A 22470-nucleotide genomic window follows, 5' to 3' on the forward strand; every position below is an offset into this window, starting at 1 on the left:
GGGAACTTGGCAGTATGTGTCAAAACTTTAAATATGCATACCCTACGGCCTATGAAGCCTGCTTCCAGGGTCCCTCATACAGAAATACTAACACATTTCCATACTAAAGATACCTGAAGAAGATCTACTGCAGCAGTGTTTGTCAAGAGCAAAACCAAAAAATAACGCGAATATCCAGCCAGTCAGCTATCTTATGGCGGAAATACACGATGGAAAACCATGCAGCCAGTGGCGGGGGAAGAGGAAGCTCTAGACAGACTGCCATCTAGCGATTCTGGACATACTAGCAAGCAAAACAGCAAGTGACAGAATATATGCAGTCTGATCCTACATTTATTTAAAAATAAACTAGGTTTGCACGTGTGTGATATATACATAGAAAAAGGCCTGGAAGAATACATCAACTTCCCTGAGAAGAAATCGGGGGGGGGGGGGGCAGGCAGGCAGAATCATCTCTCAGTTTTTACCTTCTAGAAATCTGAGTATGTTTGAAGTTAATTTCTTTTGAAATAACAACATAAATTTGGAAGTAAAAAGGATTTGGGAGACTAATTTCTAGAAGGAATAGAATAGTTCAGAAATGCCCTTAAAACACTAACTCCCTTCTCCCATCCGCAGGCCTGGGAGTGCACGGAAAGGGAGCATGGTCACAGAACCTCCTGGAAAAGCTCCTTCAGTCGTCCAGTTCAGAGATCTTTACAGCAAACAATGCCTCCTTTCAGACGATGTCATAAATGATATACGAAGGCTTGTCCAAACGAAGGCTTGTCTGGTTAAAAAATCCTAGGAAGGAAACATGTAAAATCAGGACTTACACAAAACAAATGACTGAAGCCGCAAGGTTTCACTACACTTTATTCGAAGTTGGCCCTACTTCCTAATTATTCAAGGGAACTCAAAATCTAGTGTCCAGACGTAAATATCCATCATGTATTGAAAAATAATCTTTACATTTGTGCTGTGACCCCGAACTGGCACACTGACATCCTACGCAAGGCAGACACAAACAGTTGGCCCCCGGTACGGAGAAGAAGTCTGGAAGTGGCCCAGTAAGTGCGCTCTGCTCTCTTTTATAACCTCTCAATCCGGACCGTTATCTTGCAAAGTTACACACACCACAATACACCTTTGCACAGGTAATTTTATTCTCTCCTGTGGGTGTCAACAGTGCTCACAGATTGGAATTTGAAACATTCAGAAAGCACATACCTGAATATCATCACATTTTGTTACATCATGATTCAGTAACTACTGAACAGTTATGTCTACTAAATACAGTGAACAAAATGGTACAAACGTTTACCATTCCCTTGTAAACAAGGCTTTTGTGCACAACAGTAACAAATGGAATTAATGCATACCACAATATCAATGAAGAAAGACCTTCTCTTTAAATAAACTATTCTGTTTATAAATAAACTCTGATTTTTTTTTTAGTACACATTTACAGACCTGATCAATAAAAAGAAATAAGACATTTAAGAAGAAAATATTGAGAGATGGACCACTATGAAGAACTCACTAGGAAAAGTGGTCAGAAGCAAGCAAAGGACAATAGGGAGTTAAAAGTACTGTCATACTGCAGCCTAGTTCTGTTAGATTACACCAACACAAGGACAGGATTGTCTGGGAAGGAGCTCGTTTTTACTTGAATTCCAGCAAGTTGCAATCAATCTTGTAGTACACATAGGGGTAGTATTCCTGTTGACTCAGGTTTAAGCCTGGAATATCCATAGGAGCCTACAGAAAAACAGGAAAGTTATCCAAATGAGTACTGACAGAAATCAAAGGGAAGAAAAAATTAAGTATTACCGTTTACCTTCTGACTGAACACCTACGCTGGCACTAGGTGTAGATGTTTATGCTAATTTAATCCGACTTGGGCATTATTACTCCTATTTTGCCAATGAGGAAACACAGTGGGTAGTAAAGCCAGATTTAAGCCCTCACAGACTCCAAACCCTGAATGTGTTTAACCATGACCCTATGATCCTTTTTTATGCATAATGTATAAAATTACTTTTTAAATCTCAGGCTTGGGGTCTTCAGTTTACGGGGCATGTGGCTTCTTAAAATGTTGAATAGAAGAAAACCAAGTACGATTTTAATGATATCACTTACTAACTATGAATGTTTTAAGAATATATTGGTGGGAGGGGTGCCTGGGTGACTTGGTAGACTTGGGTGTCTGCCTTTGGCTTGGGTTGTGATCTCAGGGTCCTGGGATCGAGCCCCAAGTTGGTTCCATGATCAGTGGGAAGTCTGCTTCTCCCTTTCCTCTGCTTCTCCCCTCCACTCATGCTCTCTCGCCCTCTCTCAAATAAATAAAATCTTAAACGAAAAAAGAATATACTTGGTAAGGGAATGCCTGGGTGGCTCAGTTGCTTAAGCGGCTGCCTTTGGCTTGGGTCATGATCCCAGCATCCTGGGATCGAGTCCCACATCGGGCTCCTTGCTCAGCGGGAAGCCTGCTTCTCCCTATGCCTCTGCCTGCCACTCTGTCTGCCTGTGCTCGCTCTCTCTGACATAAATAAATAAATAAATAAAAATAAAAAATAAAAAACTGACCTGGATTAAAAAAAAATGTGTATATATATATATATATATATATATATATATATATATATATACTGGTAGGAAATTAGGTATCAGTAGTTGAACCTCATGTATTTTCTTGACAATTACATGAAAATGTAGAAAGTAATTTCCTGCATTTACTTCTATCAAGAAAAACTGGTGTGTCATGGGTTCTAATTAATGTAAATGTAAGGTACTACCATCCTAAAAAGGAAAAAATTCAAGATTATTTGAAATAAAAACCCACTACAGTTTTAAACATCAGCAAGAGTTTGCTTATACTGTCTGAAAACACACTTTGCTTACACCCACCGTCTGAAGTAAGATAGAAACATACCGGTTTAGAAAAATGGTAGCTCCCTTTAAAATACTCCTATACTGACTTTGCTACTTGTCCCAAATACAACTGAATTACCTACTTATTATCTTCTTCTCTGAAATTTATTAACTTTGGTAAACAAGTAGGATAGTATTGCTACTTGCTTCTTTACTTCTGCAGCTATAAACATCTGATCTATAGCAAGACAATGACTGGCGTAGAAGCAAAAGCACTGCTCTAACTAGTATAAAACACGGTAAACAATGTCAATTACCTGCTGTGTTTATCTAACAAATTAACTGAGGACCTCAAAGTAATAAAAAAAAATAGATTTAATAAACAATATTTACTATCCCTTTTCCATTTATCTCCTTCCAATAATTTTTTTCTGAAATTCATTCCAGTTCCTGCTCCTCCAAGGCACCTAAATAAGTGCTTACATCAATAATGGCCGCCGCGCTGCTGTCTAGATGTTTGTACAGTTCGTGTAATACTTCTCTTAGTTTCTTCACTGTTTTCTTATTGGGCTGAAGGAGCATTGCTTGGAAGTTCACTGGCAAGCCATACCTTTTCAGGAAGCAAATGTTCAGTACGTAACACAAGTAAACATATAAAGAGATTTTCTTTTCAAAGCAAATATTCTCGTAGTCTTCTTTAATCAGTTAATAGAGAGAGGGTACCTCATTTTAAGGACAAGCTCAACTAATATACAGAGAAACTCAATCTTCTCTGGTCCTCACTGTCCACTAGAAATCTTACCTTAAAATGAGAGCCCACTGCCTATTAGAATTTACTTTTAATTACTCTTCGATTTTTAATCTATGAATACCCTCAGCAATAATATGTACGCTTAGGAGACACCTTCATGATAAGGAAATAATACAATTACATCTTGAAAAGTCAATGAAATTTACAAATGGCAAATACAGCTACAGATAACTATTTTGAACTACTTTTAATATGAGCAAAATATATAGAGGATCATAAGATGATTGACATTTTTAAGTATCTCAAAATGATAAATGACTCTAGGTTAATATGAAACAGTGATTTCAAATAAACCATCAGTATACCAAGTACCAAACTACATGTAAAGTATGTGAAAGATCTTTTAAACAAATATTAGCTAAATACTTTATAATCTACTTTTAACTTTACACCAGCAACGAACCAGGGAGTATAGTAGTATGGATCCCTTTTTCCAAACCTGGCATCAAGGACAAGACTAATATGAAGGTAGGATACTGACAATCTCTCTCTCATGGTTGTCCTTTTGGTTTCTCTCCATCAATTTCCTATTACGACTGTTGTAACAAAGAGGTCTAATGTAAAGGGATCCATAAACCCTTCATTTCCAAGTTTCTTGATCAACTTTCTTTACCTTAAAACAGACTCAACAAAAACCCTCAATGCTTTCACATGAATCCACGCAATAAACGCCTCACTGAAATTTACTTTCAGCCACCGTACAAGTGGTCCCTATAAAAAGGAAAAAGAAAATCACCACAAATTTGGTCTTGAAAATGGCAATTAGAAATAAATAAATCAAGTATTTTTAAAGGAGTGACTATCCAGTAAGAATTTAGAGGAGAATTAAATCACATAATAATTCACTTTAAAAATGTTTCAAACACTTCACCTTAAATAAGATTAAAAGGTTAGCCACTACACTATAACCTTAGCAGACACCAAAATTCATGGAATCTATTTCACTACACAGAAAAAGGCATAAATTTTAATGAAAGCAGTTTAAACTGATATACAATATAGGTATATCCTAGACTTGAAAATCAAAATATAAAAAACTTAGTGCAATACATGCCAGACATTTAAAATAGGATTCAACTTATAAACAACTCCTCAGGGACAGGATAAATAGTGACATATTAAGTTATTTAATACATATCTCTAGGTCTTAATTTTTTCATACAGTATCAGGCCTGTTGATCTAGATCCCTTAAACCTCTTCACATTCTGAATTTTTAATGATTCTATTATGTAGGATAACTTCTCTTTGAACTTAAAATATTTGGTATAGTTTCCAGTACTAAATAAAAACACTCCTTTAAACAGATTTTAAAATAACTTAATACTGCCTTTCAGTACATAAAAGACATACGTGATCAGTTCGGCTGAATTATTTAGTGAACATCGTTATTTTCATTTGACGTACCAACCAATTAATTTAAGCAAAAAGGACAAGACAATGTGAAAATCTTTGGTTCAAGTATCTGTTCTTTAAAAAGGCTCCGGACCTTCTTAATAAGTTGGTTCTACTGGGCATTACTTGGTTAGGGTTAGTTTTCTCCAATGGAGATGCTATGGTTTATAAGTACTTAGGAATAATTTTAAATGGGATTTATTTTTATTTTCTCTTGCCTTACAAGAGAAAGAAATTTTCACTTATCACCCCTTTCATGCAAGCTTCTAGTCTTCACAGTAATCCAGCACTCAAAGATGACAAGAGAGTTGACACCACCTTCCCTTGTCACTTCTCCACCTCCCTTCCCAATTCTGCCTCAAACATACAAACTCTCCAGTGGTTTAAAAAGAAATTGCTTCAGTATCATATTGCAGCATTAAAAAAAATTTGCCACAAGGAAATGAAAATTCTTCCTGAAAGAACTACTACTTAGTTAAAATAATACCTCACTACATTGCATTTAAAATTAATTCCTGATACAGATTTGGATGGAGTAATTACCTTTAAGGCATGGATTTTCAAGATCTAAGTTTGCTTAGAGAAAATTCATTTTGGTTAAGAGAAAAAGTAACTAAACTCAAATGTCTTAAAGTAAAATCAGTTTTCTCTTTTAAATAAAAAGGAAATAGCAATACTGTCTTTTCTTCTGCTTAACACTGATAATACTAAATATTAAGAACACATATGCAGCACCTGGGTGGCTCAGTAGGTTAAAGCCTCTGCCTTCAGCTCAGGTCATGATCCCAGGGTCCTGGGGTCGAGCCCCCATCGGCCTCTCTGCTCAGTGGGGAGCCTGCTTTCCTCCTCTCTCTCTCTCTCTCTCTCTGCCTGCCTTTCTGCCTACTTGTGACCTCTCTCTGTCAAATAAATAAATAAAATCTTAAAAAAAAAACAAAAAAACAAACACATACAAACTGCTTTTTCTTGTCGGTAGAAAGCCTGTTCATTTCTTCTTTATCTGCTTTCATCTCCTCTTCATTATACTGGAAGTCACGAACGATGAATCTGAATTTGGAGTGGGGGAGAAACAAAATTGTCCACACTGTGTATATAGGAGATCCAATAAATTAAAAAACAAAAAATAATAATCTTACTTGTTCTCCCTGGCTTTGTGTCTGAAGTCATCAACTGCCTTCCTGAACAAGGTGACATTACAGAGATAACTGTCTTGGTCCTCGGAGAGAACACTATGGGGAAAAAAAACCCAAAAAAGTCCATTTAAAGCTTTATATTGATTGCTCTCTTTCACACCGAGGGCAGAATTCACAAACAGGAGGAGGAGGAACAGAAGGGTGTGGCAGCCCTTCCCAAACCACCTCCAGGCTAACTACTTGTACTGCCTTGGACACTCTGGGCACTCCATGTTTATGATATGTAACTTTACAAAGTCTTAACAGCCCTATGCCATCTGCCTCTTCCTAACCCAATGAACTCCAACATTTAATCAAGTTCAATGTCCAAACTCTAAAAACCATGCTTTCCCATCTATCAGTGCCAGGCCAGATGTAGCAAAATCAGTAACTACTTTATTCCAGAGGCTCCCTGCTTCCTTGCTAATAAGTACGTTCTTCTCTTCTGGAAACCAAATTCTCTCTACCTCTCTCCAGCCCAGCCCAGCCCTGCCCAGCCCATGAAGGCCTGGCTCACCCTCTCTACACTGCCAATACCTCCTACCTCGGATCCTTCCTTCCCCGCTGCCCCCAACATCCTAACTCAAAAACAGACAAAGGCAACGGTCTAAATATCCTTTGACAAAACACTTTTCTGCATCTCAGGGCTTCCTCCTAGGCTCTAGAAGAATCCCAGCGAGGTGAGAACTTCTATCCAGTCATGGGTCTCACGGACATCACTGGAAATACTTTCCCAGACATAACTGTAGGGAAATTTTAACTGTCATATAAATTCCTACGGGGAAAAGCCGTTTGGAAAGGCAAACCATACTGTTCGTGCATACCAGGACTCCCGCTTGGCTTTCAAGTTACCTACAGCTACTCATGTAAAGAATCCCACAGGCAGGGTCTACAAAGCCATACACTGAATTGTTCAACAGTGATGAGGCTGGGGCAGGAGTATCACTTAATTTTATATGGAGGGGTCTCTTTTCCCTTCTACTTTCCAAGTATTAGGTTTTTTTGTTTGTTTAGTTTTTATTTACAATGTGGAACTTCTGAAATCCCCAAAAATAGTATTTTACAAACCTGAGTGCTTGTGGAATTCAAAGATACTTTACTAAATATGAGGGAGAAGGAAAAAAAAAAAAGCAAGTTTAGTTTTTCCAAGAAGTCTAAGAACTGCCTGGTTAGCAGTCAATTCAGGTAAATTCAGGAGGCAGTGACAATACTTAATGGCAGAACGGCTGTAAGAACGGAGGCAACCTGGCTCTTGGTCTACCTCTCCAGCAGCAGGACCGGCACGTGCCTCTGGGAGGACTGATCACTGGCATCGCTAACAGAGAGAAACTCAGCTACTCTGGATCTGGGACATTAAAACTTCCTTTTCAAAGAGGTGCCCTCTTGGGGCACCTGTGTGGCTCAGTCAGTTAAGCGTCCAACTCCTGATTTGGGCTCAGGTCACAATCTCAGGATTGCCAAGAACAAGCCCCCTACTGGGCTCTGAGCTGCGAGTGGAGCCTGCTTAGGGGTCTCTGGGTCCCTTCTCTCTCTTCCTCTGCCACTTCCCCGCTCCCTCTCTTAAAAAAAAAAAAAAAGAAAGGTGTCCTCTCTGGCTGGCTCTGCCAGCAAAGCTAGAGTGTGTGACCCTGGATCTTGTGAGTTCAAGCCGCACATTGGGTGTGGAGAGCATTTAAAAATAAATTATTTTAAAAATGTAAGAATTAGGGTGCCTGGGTGGCTCAGTTAGTTAAGCGTCTGCCTTCAGCTCACGTCATGACCCTGGGATCCTGGAATTAAGTCAGGCGTCAGGCTCCCTGCCCAGTAGGGAGTCTGCTTCTCCCCCTGCCTCTGCCTGCTGCTTCCCCTGCTAGTGCTCTCCTTTACTCACTCTCAAATAAAATCCTAAAGAAAAAAAAAAATTAAAATTTAATAAATAAATAAATAAATAAATGGTGCTCTCTCAAAACTGTTACCCTTAGTTCTTGCTCCCGGTGCCTATCAAATCCAAGGCAAGGCAGCTACCAAGCGGACAAAACTCAGTAACGAATCTTTCATGATCTTCAGGTCTCCCAGGCTTACCTCCGTAAAATGCACACTGTGATCCAAAAAATCCAAATCCAATCTGACAGGTGAGTGCAGACCCCTAACAATATTCCTCCACTACCATAGTTATCTTCTAAATTCACACCGTACTTTGCCGTTTTTAAGACCATTTGAAAAGCACCTGATGTCTGCCACAGCTCTGTGACAATGAGCAGCACAGTCTACCATGTAGAGACCTGGGTCACAGCAAAGCTGTTTGGCTTATTCAAAATCCTTATGGTGAAGAAGCCAAGATTAAAAATTCAGTCTTAGGACTAAATCCTGCTATGCTACCTTATTAAGAAAAAATAAATGGGGGTGCCTGGGTGGCTCAGTGGGTTAAAGCCTCTGCCTTCGGCTCAGGTCATGGTCCCAGAGTCCTGGGATCGAGCCCCGCATTGGGCTCTCTGCTCAGCGGGGAGCCTGCTTCCTCCTCTCTCTCTCTGCCTGTCAAATAAATAAATAAAATCTTTTCTAAAAATAAATAAATAAAATAAAAAATAAATGAAACCATTTGCTTTTCTTTCTACCCCCAGAAAAGATATTCCTTCAAACATTATAAAAAACAAACCATGAGTCCTTGGTATAACGGACTTTCAATCATTTAACATGTACTGAGCCTCTATAAATGTGACCGGCTCTTGTTACGTATTGGGAATAAAACTAAGACAACTTGGTTCACGGACCTCAAAGCATGGGTCTAATCCAGGAAACAGAAATAAGTAATACAATACAGAATTGCAAATGTTACAACAGAAGATATATGTGACATATTAGGGCAAAAAGGTAACTGATACCATCGCAGGGGAGATCAAAGAGTTTCACAAACGCAGTGATGCCAACCGGAAGCGGGAAAGGCAAAGGAGAAAACATGCCCGGAGAGCCCCCCACGCAAAGGCACACAGGTGTGGAAGAACCCGGCGCATTTGGGGCTCTGCCAGAAACAGCCACAGCTGAACAGAGTACAGGGAGGGGTGTGTGTGCACGCTTGTGTGCCAGTGATAGACTGGTACACCACAAAGTGAGAACGGCACCAAGGCAGGAGGCTGCCGAGAGGGAAGAGAAGAGCGGAGACAGAGGGGACGAGCTGACCGCAATTCCAACAGTCCAGGCCAGAGATGGAGAAGCAGCGGCTGCAGCTGGGGGCGGGTGGGGGGAGTTAAAGTCAGTTGAACCGTAAGAAGTTGTTGGTACCTGACCATTTTTGACCTACAAAACAGCAATTTTGTATGAGTCAACCAAATGCGACTGGAGGTAGAAATAACACGGCTGTTAGACTGGGTCGTGGGAGGGCAGGTCGGGAGGGAGAGGTACGAGTCCAAAATGACTGACTACCATGGTCTGGTTTGGTAACTAGGCACATGCTGCTGCCACACACTACAAGAAGGGGGGCGACTGAGGCTGAGATTTGGGGGGATAATGTCCTATTCACAGTTACGCGCCTATTCATGGCGCAGATATGTATAGTGTCCAGGAGGCACCCAGGTGTGAGAGTGAAACTATGGGGTCAGCCAGGCTACAAATGGAGACTTCGGAGTCCCAAAGCTGCAGGCAGCGGTCAGAGCCCTGGGTGTGGCTGAAAAGGCGCTGACAGAAGAACAGGCTGTCCCACTAAGACAGAAGAGTCCACGTCTAGACTTGCCAATACTCAGGGCTACCAGATTCTCTCGAGCTCACTCTGGCAATTCACGCGTAAAAGCCCGCAGGCTGCATTACAGATTAATTCAGGGAGGGAATGTGCAGGAGGTCACAGGGGCAGAGATGATGGTGCAGGCAAGACAACAATAGCTAAAGTGATCACTAGAGAGTCCAGGCTCAGCGGGAGAGGAAGCATGGCTGGAGGAAATCAACAATGTCAGAGCAAAGGGATAGGGACTAGAGATGTGGACAAGGTCAAAGAGCAGGTTCTGGGACAGTAGGAAAGATGGAAAGAGGGCTCAGGTCATGATCCCGGGGTCCTGGGACTGAGTCCCACACGTCAGGCTCCCTGCTCAGCAGGAAGCCTGCTTCTCCCTCTGCCTGCTGTTTCCCCCGCTTGTGTGCTCTCTCTGACAAATAAATAAATCAAATCTTTTTTAAAAAATAACAAATAAATAAACGACGACAACAAAAAACTCAAGGGGAGGTGATGATTTGTGAGCTGCAGGGATCGGGGAGACGAGAAGCCAGAAGCTGGAGGCATTTCAAGTCAAGCCAAAACCAGCATGACCTTAAGTGACATTATGAAATCAAGGCACAGAAACAAAATCAAAGCCAGAAGGAGAGGAAAGAGTTAAGAGAGTGCCATCTTTTAATCTTGGACTATGCCTGGAAGGGAGCTTAGTTTAGCTTAACCGAGGCTGCACCAGTCTTACTAGGTTCAAATAAATGACCCAAACGCACTGCTTCCTTTAGTTCTGCTGTTTCACAGTAGGAGCACCAACCTCACGCAGGCGTAACCAGGCCTTAAGGAAATGGCCATGTCTTCCAGACATTTCACGGCATTTTCAGTCACCCGTGTGGGTAGCCTTGCTTCTGGAGCTCAGCGCTCTACCCGCTGCTTTGGACTTCTTAGCTTGGTCCTAAAACTCAGAACTGCCATCTTCTCTGCGCCTTAATTAATCTATGTCACTGCCAAGGCATCTCTCCTGCCTTTCTTCATAAAAGTTATCTTTGGGGGCACCTGGGTGGCTCAGTGGGTTAAGCCTCTGCCTTCAGTCAGGTCATGATCTCAGGGTCCTGGGATCGAGACCCACATCGGGCTCTCTGCTCCGCGGGGAGCCTGCTTCCTCCTCTCTCTCTGCTTGCCTCTCTGTCCACTTGTGATCTCTCTCTGTCAACTAAATAAAATCTTAAAAAAATAAAAAAGTTATCTTTGCAATCCCTGCTCTGAAAGACAGGGAAAACTTTTCTTTGCACTGGCAAGTACAGGTTTTCGTAGGCTTTTGTAGCTGGGTTCCTCTAGCTCCCTCACCAGAAACCTCTGGGGGGCACCAATGCATCTGTGGTACTGTATCCAATAACACAGAAAAGGCCAAAGTTAACTAGTCATCGGACCTGGTCAGACTACCTTCACAAGGAAAAACACAAAAAGGAAAGTGGCAATCCTGAGTACAAGTGAAAAACACCTGTCTCTGAACAGTTTTTCCAACAAGAAGCAGAACAGCAGCCCAGCCTCCACTTTCTTGGCCATACCTGTGCACAGCACTGACACACAGCCCCGTGCTTCTCCATACAACAATGCTGGGAGTTCAAAAGTGTCCAGTGATTTTAAGACTTAAGTAGAATACTTTACAAATAGCTGGATTCTAAGCATTTTTTAAGTGAAATTATCTCCTTCAGATTTGAAGACCGTATTTTTCAATTCATTCTTCTACCTTGCAATTTCACTTTCATCTTCACTGCTCCCAAGAGTAAGGACTCAAGTGCCAAAAAGCAACAAGTGAAAGTATTACTACTTACAAGTGACTTAAAAATGAAGCACTTGAAATAATTACTAGCATATAGAAGCAACTCAAAATTGTTAGTTATTATATAAGCTAAAAATCCAGCATCAAGTCTTAGAGATGCTTCCTGAACAGTGGACAAAATTCCAAATTAACCCACCCCAGCCTGTCACAGGGCTAGGGGAGCTGCTGCTGTTCTTGTGGACTAAATTTAAACAGCTGAACTTCCATGTCAGTGGTTCCAAGTGTCTTCTGAATGGAGACGCAAGCAAAACAGAGGTTCTCAGAGACCAGTGGTCAGGGAGCACTTACCCATCATTTAAAAGATGGGTGCTATCTAGGGGCGCCTGGGTGGCTCAGTGGGTTAAGCCGCTGCCTTCGGCTCAGGTCATGATCTCAGGGTCCTGGGATCGAGTCCCGCATCGGGCTCTCTGCTTGGCAGGGAGCCTGCTTCCTCCTCTCTCTCTCTCTCTCTCTGCCTGCCTCTCCATCTACTTGTGATTTCTCTCTGTCAAATAAATAAATAAAATCTTAAAAAAAAAAAAAAAAAAAAAAGATGGGTGCTATCTACACTGAACTCTTACTGGTTGGGATTTCTTTCCTTTAAGCTACTAGAGTAATATTCAAGAGATGCAAATCTCTGAAGTAATATATTTAAAGCCCTTCTTTCAGAGTAAATCTGAAACTTATCTACACACCACTCCCCTGGACTTTGGGTCTGGCATATATACAACCTTCTGTTTACAATTCTTCTGTAAACACCGGGTCCTTGGGTCTCCTCCCTCCCTGCCTCTATGGCTTTAATGTTCTACAGAGTACAAAGGTATAAGAAGTTGTCATCTGTCAAGATAAACAGCTTCAGTGGGAAACTAATATGAAGATTAAGGCTTTCCCTTAGTCTTCAGCTGGTGTGAACTGAAGGTATCCCCCAAACTGGGGGGGTGGAAATTGTGATGGGCAGAGGTTTGTGGTTTAGTACTCAAACAAAAATCAACATTTGTGAAACTACAACAATCATATTACCTTATATTTTGTATAACTTATCAAGCCTTAAAACAGTCTCATCATGTGTACTGGGAAGGTGCTATGTGCATCTTACAGACAAAGAAAAATGAGGCCCAGAGAAGGTAAAAGACTTACCCCAAGTCACACAGCAAGTTGGTAGCAGAACCAGCAACAGAACTCAAATCCCTGGATCCAGCACTCTTTCCATTATACTAAGCTACCTCCCATATGACACAATGAAACTGGAAAAGAAAATATTGCATGGGCCTAACCTTACTAATACCACCTCTTTACTATCTGCTATACCTTTTTCTCCCCACATGTTGCCACCTCTTGAGGCACAGCCATACAGAAGAACCCTGGGGGGCTGCATATACACTGTATTTAATACTTTCTCAAAGAACACCTCACAGTATAAGATCCAACATTAAGAAACCTGACTTTTAGTCCTAATTTGTCATTGGACATTGGCACAGCCAATGCAATCAAATACCTTGGGCAACTATTGAATTCTTCTGTATTTTTACTCCTTTATCCACAAGAATAACTGACCCAACTCTTCACAGAATTTTAAATATCAAATTAGACAATGTATATCAAGCCATAAATTTAAACACTTAGTACAAGTTTTTCTTAATGCAAAATAAGATTAGGTAGAATCCACACTCACTGGAAAGTGAGATCAACATGATACTCTAGCAGCCATTTTGATATACTTCCTTTGCAAGAGAAATGAAGAATTATAGACACGGAATAGATATACAATAAATATTGAACAAAGAATTTTCAGAAGGTGGCACAGCATGGCAGAAACAGTGACCTGGGTTCTAATTCTAGCCCTGCCATTAATGAGATGTGTGACTCTGGGCAAACCCCTTCACTGCTGTGGCCTCAAACTTCTCCATCTATAAACTTATGACAGTACAGATTAGACTGTACAAGGTCCCTTCCAGAGGTCTGTAACTGTGATAACTAAAGTTAACTTTATAAGGTGAAAAAGATGATCCTGAAACCACAATTTACAAAGAAAGATAAAGCTATTTCCTAACCCAACATCCCAATTATAAAAAGGAATTCTAGGAAAGAAACGGGTTTTACAAAGACTACTACTTACTTGCTAGACCTTGGAACTACCATTTCAGCTAGTGTTTCGTACTGCTTAATCCAGTCATTGTGGTTTAACCTGCAGAAAAGATACAGTAAGTAGCGGAAAAGAAGAAAAAATCCCTGCCACATCCAGAAAGAGAAAAAAATATGGGACAAACCGGAAATTCAACTAAGTATACCTCAAATCTATGTAACCAAAAACAACAAAAAAATTTTTTTTGAGTTTTATACTGAGAATGAATTTCAAACACAGTGAGTGGTGGAGCAGGAACTACAGTTCACCACTCTTACATCCAGTAACTATTGCAAAAGAGGCACATCCTAGAACTAAGTTTGGAAAGGAAGTAAGCAAAATACAGATTTTAAATGACTTTCAAACTTCAGAGTTAATATGCATTACCTTATTAAAAATAAACTAATTTAAAGGCCATATTGAAATCTCTATCATGTCTATTCACTCGCTGCATCAAACTGTATTTACTAAAAGCCCAGCGTACCAGGAAGGATTGAGTAAATTAAGTGACAGCAAACCATGCTGTACACAACATTGTGCAACAACCCTTCATAGAGACCAATGGTTTTGGGTGTGTGCAAAAAGACAGTTATGTTTGCAACTTAATGAACTTCAGTATTTGTAGGTCACAGAGTGAATAATTCAACAAGTAAGGTATCCTAGGTCCTATGTTTCAATTACAATGTACAGAAAACTAAAAATTTCTGATCTTAAACACAAACTTTCAATAAAGATTGCAGCAAATCTTTCACCCAAGCGTTATTTTCCTACACAGTATAAAGACACAGATATACATAATTTTATTATAAATAATCAGTGCTCTAGTATTCTGCAGTAAAAGGAGAAAAGCTGATGTCAGATAATATTGCAGACATGGTAAACTGAATGCAGGTGCTTTTTCCCAATAGTCCCAGTTTCCTAACCAGATAAAAAAATGCAGAGCAAAGCAAAGGATGAATTTGTGCAATGACACTATGAAGAATCCCCAAATCTCTCACCTCAGTTCAGATCCTCCAAAGATTTCCTGACAGCAAGACTTTAGTCCAAGTCAGAAATGAAACCATTAACAGTGTTTCTTTCTCATACACACACGTGCAGTGTGCACAGAGTTCTAATCCTTCCTATGAGTGTCCAAAGGTTTCATTTTACCAAGATTAACTATGATCAAACACTAACACAGAAGACCTAATCTGAAGATTTCAAAGGGTTCTCTAACCTAGCAAACCATGCCCAGAGCCTATGCCTGTTTTCATAAAGACAGTTTTCTGGAAACACAGCCACATCCATTCTGTAGGTACTGTATATGACTGCTTTCAGCTACAACCAACTAATCTGAAGATTTCAAAGGGTTCTCTAACCTAGCAAACCATGCCCTGTTTTCATAAAGACAGTTTTCTGGAAACACAGCCACATCCATTCTGTAGGTACTGTGCACGGCTGCTTTCAGCTACAACCAGAGAGTTGACATGGCAGAGTTGAACAGCTGTTAAGAGACCCTTGGGCTTGCAAAATGTAAAATATTGACTATATGGCCCTTTTAAAAATAAATTTTCTAACCCCTGGCCTAATGCATCCTTTGTTTCTTAAAGGGTTTAATTCATCCTGACCAATCATGAATATTTTTCAGAAAAACAAATACAAAGAGCTTCCTACTTTGAAAAATCTAAAATCTGTATTTTTTTTTAAAATCCAATAATTTAGCATTATTTAATTTTTAAGTAAGCCCACTCTACTAACCTGCTAACTTGGATTAGAATCGCAATTTGTAACTGATGTCTCCATTACCAGATTATGAACTCAATTCTACTGCGTGTGTCCTAGGAATACATGTTGGTTCACAGAATGAAGGACAATGTAATAGTCCCTTTACCACTGGGTTCTAGCGGACAATTCAAATTCCAGTATCAGATACTAACATTTTTCTTATATTTTAACAAGTAAAAAAGCTTTTGTAATTAAAGAACATACTTGGGAACTACAACCAGTAACGTGACGAGATACTCTGAATCAAGAACAAAGTCATCCTTCTTCACAATTTCCGCTAAACTTCTAGTTAGCAAACTTCCTCTGAGGAATAAGAAAAAAATAATCAGGCTGATAATGCCTCCATAACACAAGTAAAGAAAGAGCAGGCTAATTACATTCACATATATATACTATACATACATCTTGTGAAATGGATTAATCTTTTTAATGTCTTTACCTTGTAAGAAGTCAAAATTTAACTATTTCCCACCCCCACTGTTAAAGAAATGTCAACATTTATCAAAATTTGCCTCTAGTATCTCCCTTTGTATTTTCTTTAATTATTATAACTCAGTTCTTCTCTTGATTACATATATAATACCTCGACTGGGCAAGTGTTATTCATTATATGTCAATTAAAGTCTATTTCACGATACTTACAAAATTATATCATCTAAGGACAACCTCTGATTTTCCTCCCTCTCCCTGGATATCATCTGATACTAGGCAATTTTGGTTAGTTAACCCAATAATCAACTCTTTCAAATCAGTCTTCATTCGGTCTCCCAGTACGTTTCATAATGAAAATGACTTGCCCTGTTTGTACCACTGATGGTATCCAACCAATTTTCCCTCTGGAATATGAACATGTAACTTGAATAGTTAAATGCTTAAAGCTACATTTGCAGTAGTCATAGTACAATGAGATCATGAAAACATGTTCTAGTTTTTAAAAACCTAACATGTAAAAAAGCTGAATCTGCAAAACAGAAAAGCACATAAATTACACTGTAAAAGGATTCTTCAGTAGAATTCTTTTAAGCAGCAGGTAATTGTTATGCAATTAAACTATGATTTAATTTAAAACAATTTCAGACAGTTTTTCAGTAAAAACTCAAATGCATAAAGGGATAAACTAAACAAGTACAATAAATCAACCTCGCATCTGTTTTGACTAGCCGGAGTTAATAAACTTTTCTCCAGAAGTAAACAAACACCATTCTGATTACAGAAACAGCATAAACTGGAATTCACTAAACCCCAACAATAGCTCATTCAGTGCATGCTAGAGTGCTTCCCTAATTCTTAATATTAACATATACTTGATATACTTACGCATTCTTCCGTTCCAAATTCTGAAGATTTCCTTTCAAGTTATTATATGCGGATGCTCTAGATTTCAAGTCATTGTCAATTTGAGTCACTCCCTTTAAAAATGAAAAAGAAAAATAGGCAAAATTTTCCTAAATCTGCCTATACTAACACAAATAAAGTTAGCCATACCTCAATATTTACTTTAAAAAACACCATCACTGGTTGCTGATGTAAGAATTATTATTTTAAAAGCACAACTTTAAAAGGTCATTTTAAAATATAACCTACTTCATTTTTAGAAAATTTTTTTCATTTAAAAAGAACCTACTTCATTTTTAATAACCCTGATAATTTCCATATGAATTTCTTCTACCAAAGATAAAGTTTTAGTCCACATATATTTTAATTACGATTATGACATTACCTCTTAAAACATGCAAATGAAACCTAGGCCACTGGGTACACACAAATTATTAAAAGGCTTAACTTCACAAGGCTGAAGGATGAATTTCCCAAAAGTAATAAACCACACAGTTTTGTTGTTCACAACACCAGTATTCTTACACAAACTATTTTTGCAATTAAATTACAATTGTGGACGAATATATTTATAAATGTTACAGAAGCTGATTGTTCAAAAAGAGGCCATTTCTAAAGCTACTAACAATTTAGGAAGAAAGTACAAATCGCAGATTTAACATTTGAAGAATTAGTTTCAACTCAGCTCTACTATTAGTAACTGTGTGGCACTGGGGTAAGTCAATTCACCTGTGTGAGCCTCTTTCCTCTATATACTTCTATCAGATAATGATGATTAGATCCTTGATAAGGATCAAAAAAAAATAAGGCTCAGTCATACTAAGAGCACCGTATTATATAATCTAACTATTCATTTTCATTAAATTAAAATGATGACTTCAGTTTTAAAATCCTTAATAACCTACTCATTTATATATTTAACTATAGAGCATACTGTTCAAATAGTCATTGGGAGCCAGGAAAAAAATCTGTCCAAGTGATTTAAACCACAGTTTTCACCCAGATTATAACAATGTTGACAATTAAAAGGGCACTATTTGCCCTGTTTATAGCTTCAGGTAAGACTTTTACGTTTTCTCTCAAGTTCAAGGACTACAATATAAAAGGAACTCTTAACTTGGTGAGTTCATGGATGAGCTTTACAGATCTGTGCATGCCCTGAAACTGTACATAAAATCATGTGTATGCAAATACATGCATTTTGGGGGGCGGGTAGAGGACTGATATAGTGAATGTCAAAAGGTGTCAGAGAACCCATAAAGTTTAATGTCTAATTCAGACTATACATAACCATGCTAAAGTAATCATTGTCATCTACCTGAATGACTACTAAATCTTCGATTCCAATTTCCTGTTCTACACAATCTCAATTACCCTTAAATTATAAACAATAATTAAATTATAAATAATAAACATTGAATTTTAAAGTTTACTTTCTTACTTAAACACCGTTGAATACAGTATTTAAGTTAACCACTTGAGTAAGTAAACACCACAACTTGGATAATGTACATAGCAAAAGTGTTATATTTTAACATCTTTCTTTTTTGGTAAAGTTGTACTAAGGGTAGCTCCCATTTGCATCAATCATGTATAATTTAGCTGCTTTGTCAAAGCCTAAAGAGAATTTCCCAGCTAAATACTTACAAAATAAATAAAGCCATTATAAATCAATGCGTCCTACCCGTGTCATTTTTTAATCTTACCTTGGCAATTATTTCAGAAATATTTTTCAGGGACTGCTTGATTGGATACTTAGCCATGTCCCACTGAAACCTTGTTATGTAAGTAACCAAGTCAACTGAAATAAGGAAATAAATTAATTACTGAGAAGCAACAGACTGTTTATAGTTTCCAACACAGCAGTAACTTTCTAATGCTAAAATTTGCTTTGAGAAAATCAGTAAAGATGTCATCATTGCTGGAGAGTCCTGATTTCAAAAACATGGAACCATATTAACTAACATGGATTAATCAACATTTTTACCTTATAATCTGACTGAATCTCTTCTTACTCAAAATTCCATATTTTTATATACACGTGTATGTGCGTATTAATGCTCCTTCTAATCTGATAGCTTAAAAAACAGAAAATGCGTATACCCATGATATGTCTCATATGTAGGAGAAAGAGACACAAAGATAAGAAACGACTGCAAACTGTCTCCTCAATAAGCAGAATTTGACAAAAGTATGTTCTTTCTTTGCCAACTTACTCCAAATGAAACTAAATCTTTTAAAACCAGGTGATAATTGTTTCTAGGAGTCTAAACTTCAACAATCTTCAAAACACAAACCCTTCCACATTCAAATGAAAAAAATAAAAAATGCAGAGTCAAAGAAACCCTCAACAACTATTCCCTGTTTTTGTAGCTAAGTCATTCATTCACCTCATGTAAGTCAGTATCAAATCCTGAAATATTAGCTTACCTCCATTGGCCAACAGATTCTCTTGAACTTTATCTTTACTATCCTCTAATACATCAGCCATGTACTGAGCCACTTTTTTAACCACCCTTGGGAAGGGAAAGAAAAAAAAAATCAACAACCATTTTCAGGAAAAAGACCTAAATTCCATGCTATACAATGAACATACCTCATATACACATGAATCTGACTATGTATGTTCCCATTATACCTATCTGTATAATACAGAACAAATGAGTCATAACTTCTATAAAAAGGTTTTAAGGATAAAAGGGACAAAGATCAACTGAGCAACTGTAGAATTTTAAAGAGACTACATGCAGTATGTTTATTAAGTCTAGAAAGAAAGTAATAACAAACTAGTGAGAAAAATACATTATATGACAAAAATGGGTCCATGAATCTGACTGCAAGGACCAACAACAAAGGACGGTGGCTGGGAGCTAGCATTCACCACTTAACGTATTTTCACTTAGGACAAAAGAGATCTGACAAGCAACAGAATACAAGCAACAGTAATGATGAGCTGCTGTATTATTTATTCATTATTTATTGAGCATCTACTATGTGCAAGGAACAATGTTAATGCCCTACTACTGAGGCACCTAGATATCTCCTTGTCAATCTCTTCATTTTATGTAAGTAAAGATGTCAAGATATAAAGAAAACGAATGACTTAATCAAAAAGTCACAAAGTTACAAAACCAAGCTAATGGCAGAGCTGGGAGTAGAAACATGCTGTCTGGACTTTGGTGTTCTTTTTCCAGTTCCATGTCTGCCTCTAGCCCTGGTTGGGATACAAAAAAGTAAACAAGACAAAAAACAAACAAAAAAACCACACAAACACACACATAAAACCCCCCACTAGTTTCATACTGCTTAAATCAAAATGGAGAGATACCAAAAGACACAAATGACTAAATACAAAGCAATCTATGGTTAAGTGCCAGCTGAGAATACCAGATTATAGAGAGAGAAGCATAAAGGAAAAAGGGACCACTTCCAACTACTGTAATCAAGAAAAGCATAATGACTCATGAGCAGGGCAATGAAGGTCAGGAATGGTTTTGAAAAGGTGATCAGATGGGAAGAAAGTATATTTTTGCTGAAGGGCATCCTCTGAGTCAAGATCAGGAGGAGAAGAAAAGAAAAGGCATTCAGAGGATGACAAGGGATCCAGAACTGCCCCGAGTGCTGTGCTGAGAAGGGAAGTTAGGCTGGCAAGGAAGCCTGGAGCCGGACTGCAGATAGCTAGCCTCTGATGTCAGACTTTAGAAAAAAGTGTCACATGGTCAAAACAGGGCTTTAATCTGAGGACCACAAGTTCAATGGCAGGGAGGGTAGACAAATTAAACTCCTGCAAGGGAAAGGGCATCCTTGTGGCTCAGTCAGTTGAGCATCCAACTCTTGGTTTTGGTTGAGGTCATGGTCTCATGGGTCCTGGGGAAGAGAACCGTGTCTGGCTCCGTGCTCAATGGGGAGTCTGCTTGAGAGTCTCTCCCTCTGCCCCTCCCCTAACTAGCACACATGCGCCCTCACTCCCCCTCAAATAAATAAATCTTTAGGGGGAAAAAAGAGAAAAGAAAAAGAAACTCCTGTAACATAAACCAATAAGGGCCAGAAAAAATCTTATGCTAAATGAACTCAAATCTAATCAAGTACAACTACAGAAAAAATTATGTAAGCTGCTAAATCTTCAACACATTCAACTTGGGATTTGTACATCCACTTGGCTGTGTCTCCAAAATTCATTTATCCCGTTAGAGAAGACAAGCCATTATTCCCATGTAATTTCACAAGCATCTTTTAAACAGAACCATTTGCTATGAACATGCAAAAATGGTCATATGTTTACCACAGAAATAATTCAGAGTGTAGAAATGCCTTGTGTCAAATTTATAAACTGAGTGTGTAATTCAGAACGTCCCAATTTCCCTGTGCATCTCTACAAGAGTATCTATGTCAAAGTACACATGGTCACCTTGAAAACTGCTCTGATGATTAGATTACTTGATAAGTAAAAACTGTAATTTACTCCACGTATCACAGTGTTCAGACTTTAAAAATTGGAACATTTAAGTCATTTAGCTACCATCTGTCAATTTTACCAAGGTCTAACAACTACAGGATTTTTAAATTCCTCATACGTTTCAGAAAAACTGACAAAGACAAGATTGCATAACAGTGCAGAAAAGAAAAGCGGACAAACTACATAGGTATCTTTTAATTTCACAACCAAATGAACTACATTTAACCTAAAAACTTTCCAGATTCCTTCCCTAAAAAATGTGAGCAAACCTTACACTCTATTCAGGACATTGCAATGGTGACTTAAAGACCTACAGCACCACTGAGGTGATTAATAAGGATCCAAGTAATGACGTTCTCTGGGACCTCCCTTCCTCAGTGTGATGAGGGGATGGGAATGTAGGGAAGCTCATCAGCTCAGAGATGACAACTACAAAGGGTTCCCCAAACTTTTTTCAACTAAAAATGTCGCATCAAGAAACCAAGAATGTTCATACCATCAATTATTTTCACATTTGCCCTACAATGAATGCATAGACTCACTAACTGCAAAGTTACTTTTTCATTCATCCTTTCACTCATTCTTCTTGCCAAGTCCTTTGTCTTATTTTAGGCTTTTATAATAATATATAATATATTATAATATCTCCTGCTTAATCTACTGTATACCTGTCTCCTAACTAGCTTTTTTGCCTCTGATATTAAAGACCATCAGTACATCTTTAGGTCTGCTTACTTACTACACACTGCTATGTTCAAAGGTCTCTTTGCAACATCAGCCTCTATTACCCAGAGACCTGGCATTATGGTGGTTCTATCAGAAAAGCCTAAGAGCAAACATAGGAAACCCTTCCAAGCAGACTCAAGAATAAGTTCCCTTAGAGCGCCAATCAAATATACATTTCTAAGACTCTCCAAAACTCCGTATCTTACAAAATTGTACTTATTTACTCAACCCCTAAGTATTTAAATGCTCCATATCCCAAGAGTCAAAGGGATTGCAGACAAAGGCCAATCAATCAAAATGCAAAAAGTGATCAAGGATCCTATTTCCATCTTCAGTTGAAATAAAG

The 22470-nt window shown here is 38.6% G+C and overlaps 1 protein-coding gene across 1 annotated transcript in view; it reads right to left on the reverse strand.

The window, feature by feature from the left end:
- Window positions 1–315: 315 nt before the first annotated feature.
- ATP6V1C1 (ATPase H+ transporting V1 subunit C1) overlaps window positions 316–22470 on the reverse strand; it is a 40101-nt gene continuing 17946 nt past the window's right edge. Inside the window, exons 4-14 of the mRNA XM_059165874.1 lie at window positions 19373–19458; window positions 18649–18743; window positions 16925–17016; window positions 15812–15910; window positions 13838–13906; window positions 6194–6286; window positions 6011–6104; window positions 4278–4375; window positions 3337–3463; window positions 1649–1740; window positions 316–783 (exon numbers count right to left, since the gene is read on the reverse strand). Of these exons, the coding sequence (XP_059021857.1) occupies window positions 774–783; window positions 1649–1740; window positions 3337–3463; window positions 4278–4375; window positions 6011–6104; window positions 6194–6286; window positions 13838–13906; window positions 15812–15910; window positions 16925–17016; window positions 18649–18743; window positions 19373–19458 (955 nt within the window). The 3' untranslated portion in view covers window positions 316–773. The remainder of the gene's footprint in view (window positions 784–1648; window positions 1741–3336; window positions 3464–4277; window positions 4376–6010; window positions 6105–6193; window positions 6287–13837; window positions 13907–15811; window positions 15911–16924; window positions 17017–18648; window positions 18744–19372; window positions 19459–22470) is intronic.

Source organism: Mustela lutreola, chromosome 3 (assembly GCF_030435805.1).
Source record: "Mustela lutreola isolate mMusLut2 chromosome 3, mMusLut2.pri, whole genome shotgun sequence".
Taxonomy (NCBI): domain Eukaryota; kingdom Metazoa; phylum Chordata; class Mammalia; order Carnivora; family Mustelidae; genus Mustela; species Mustela lutreola.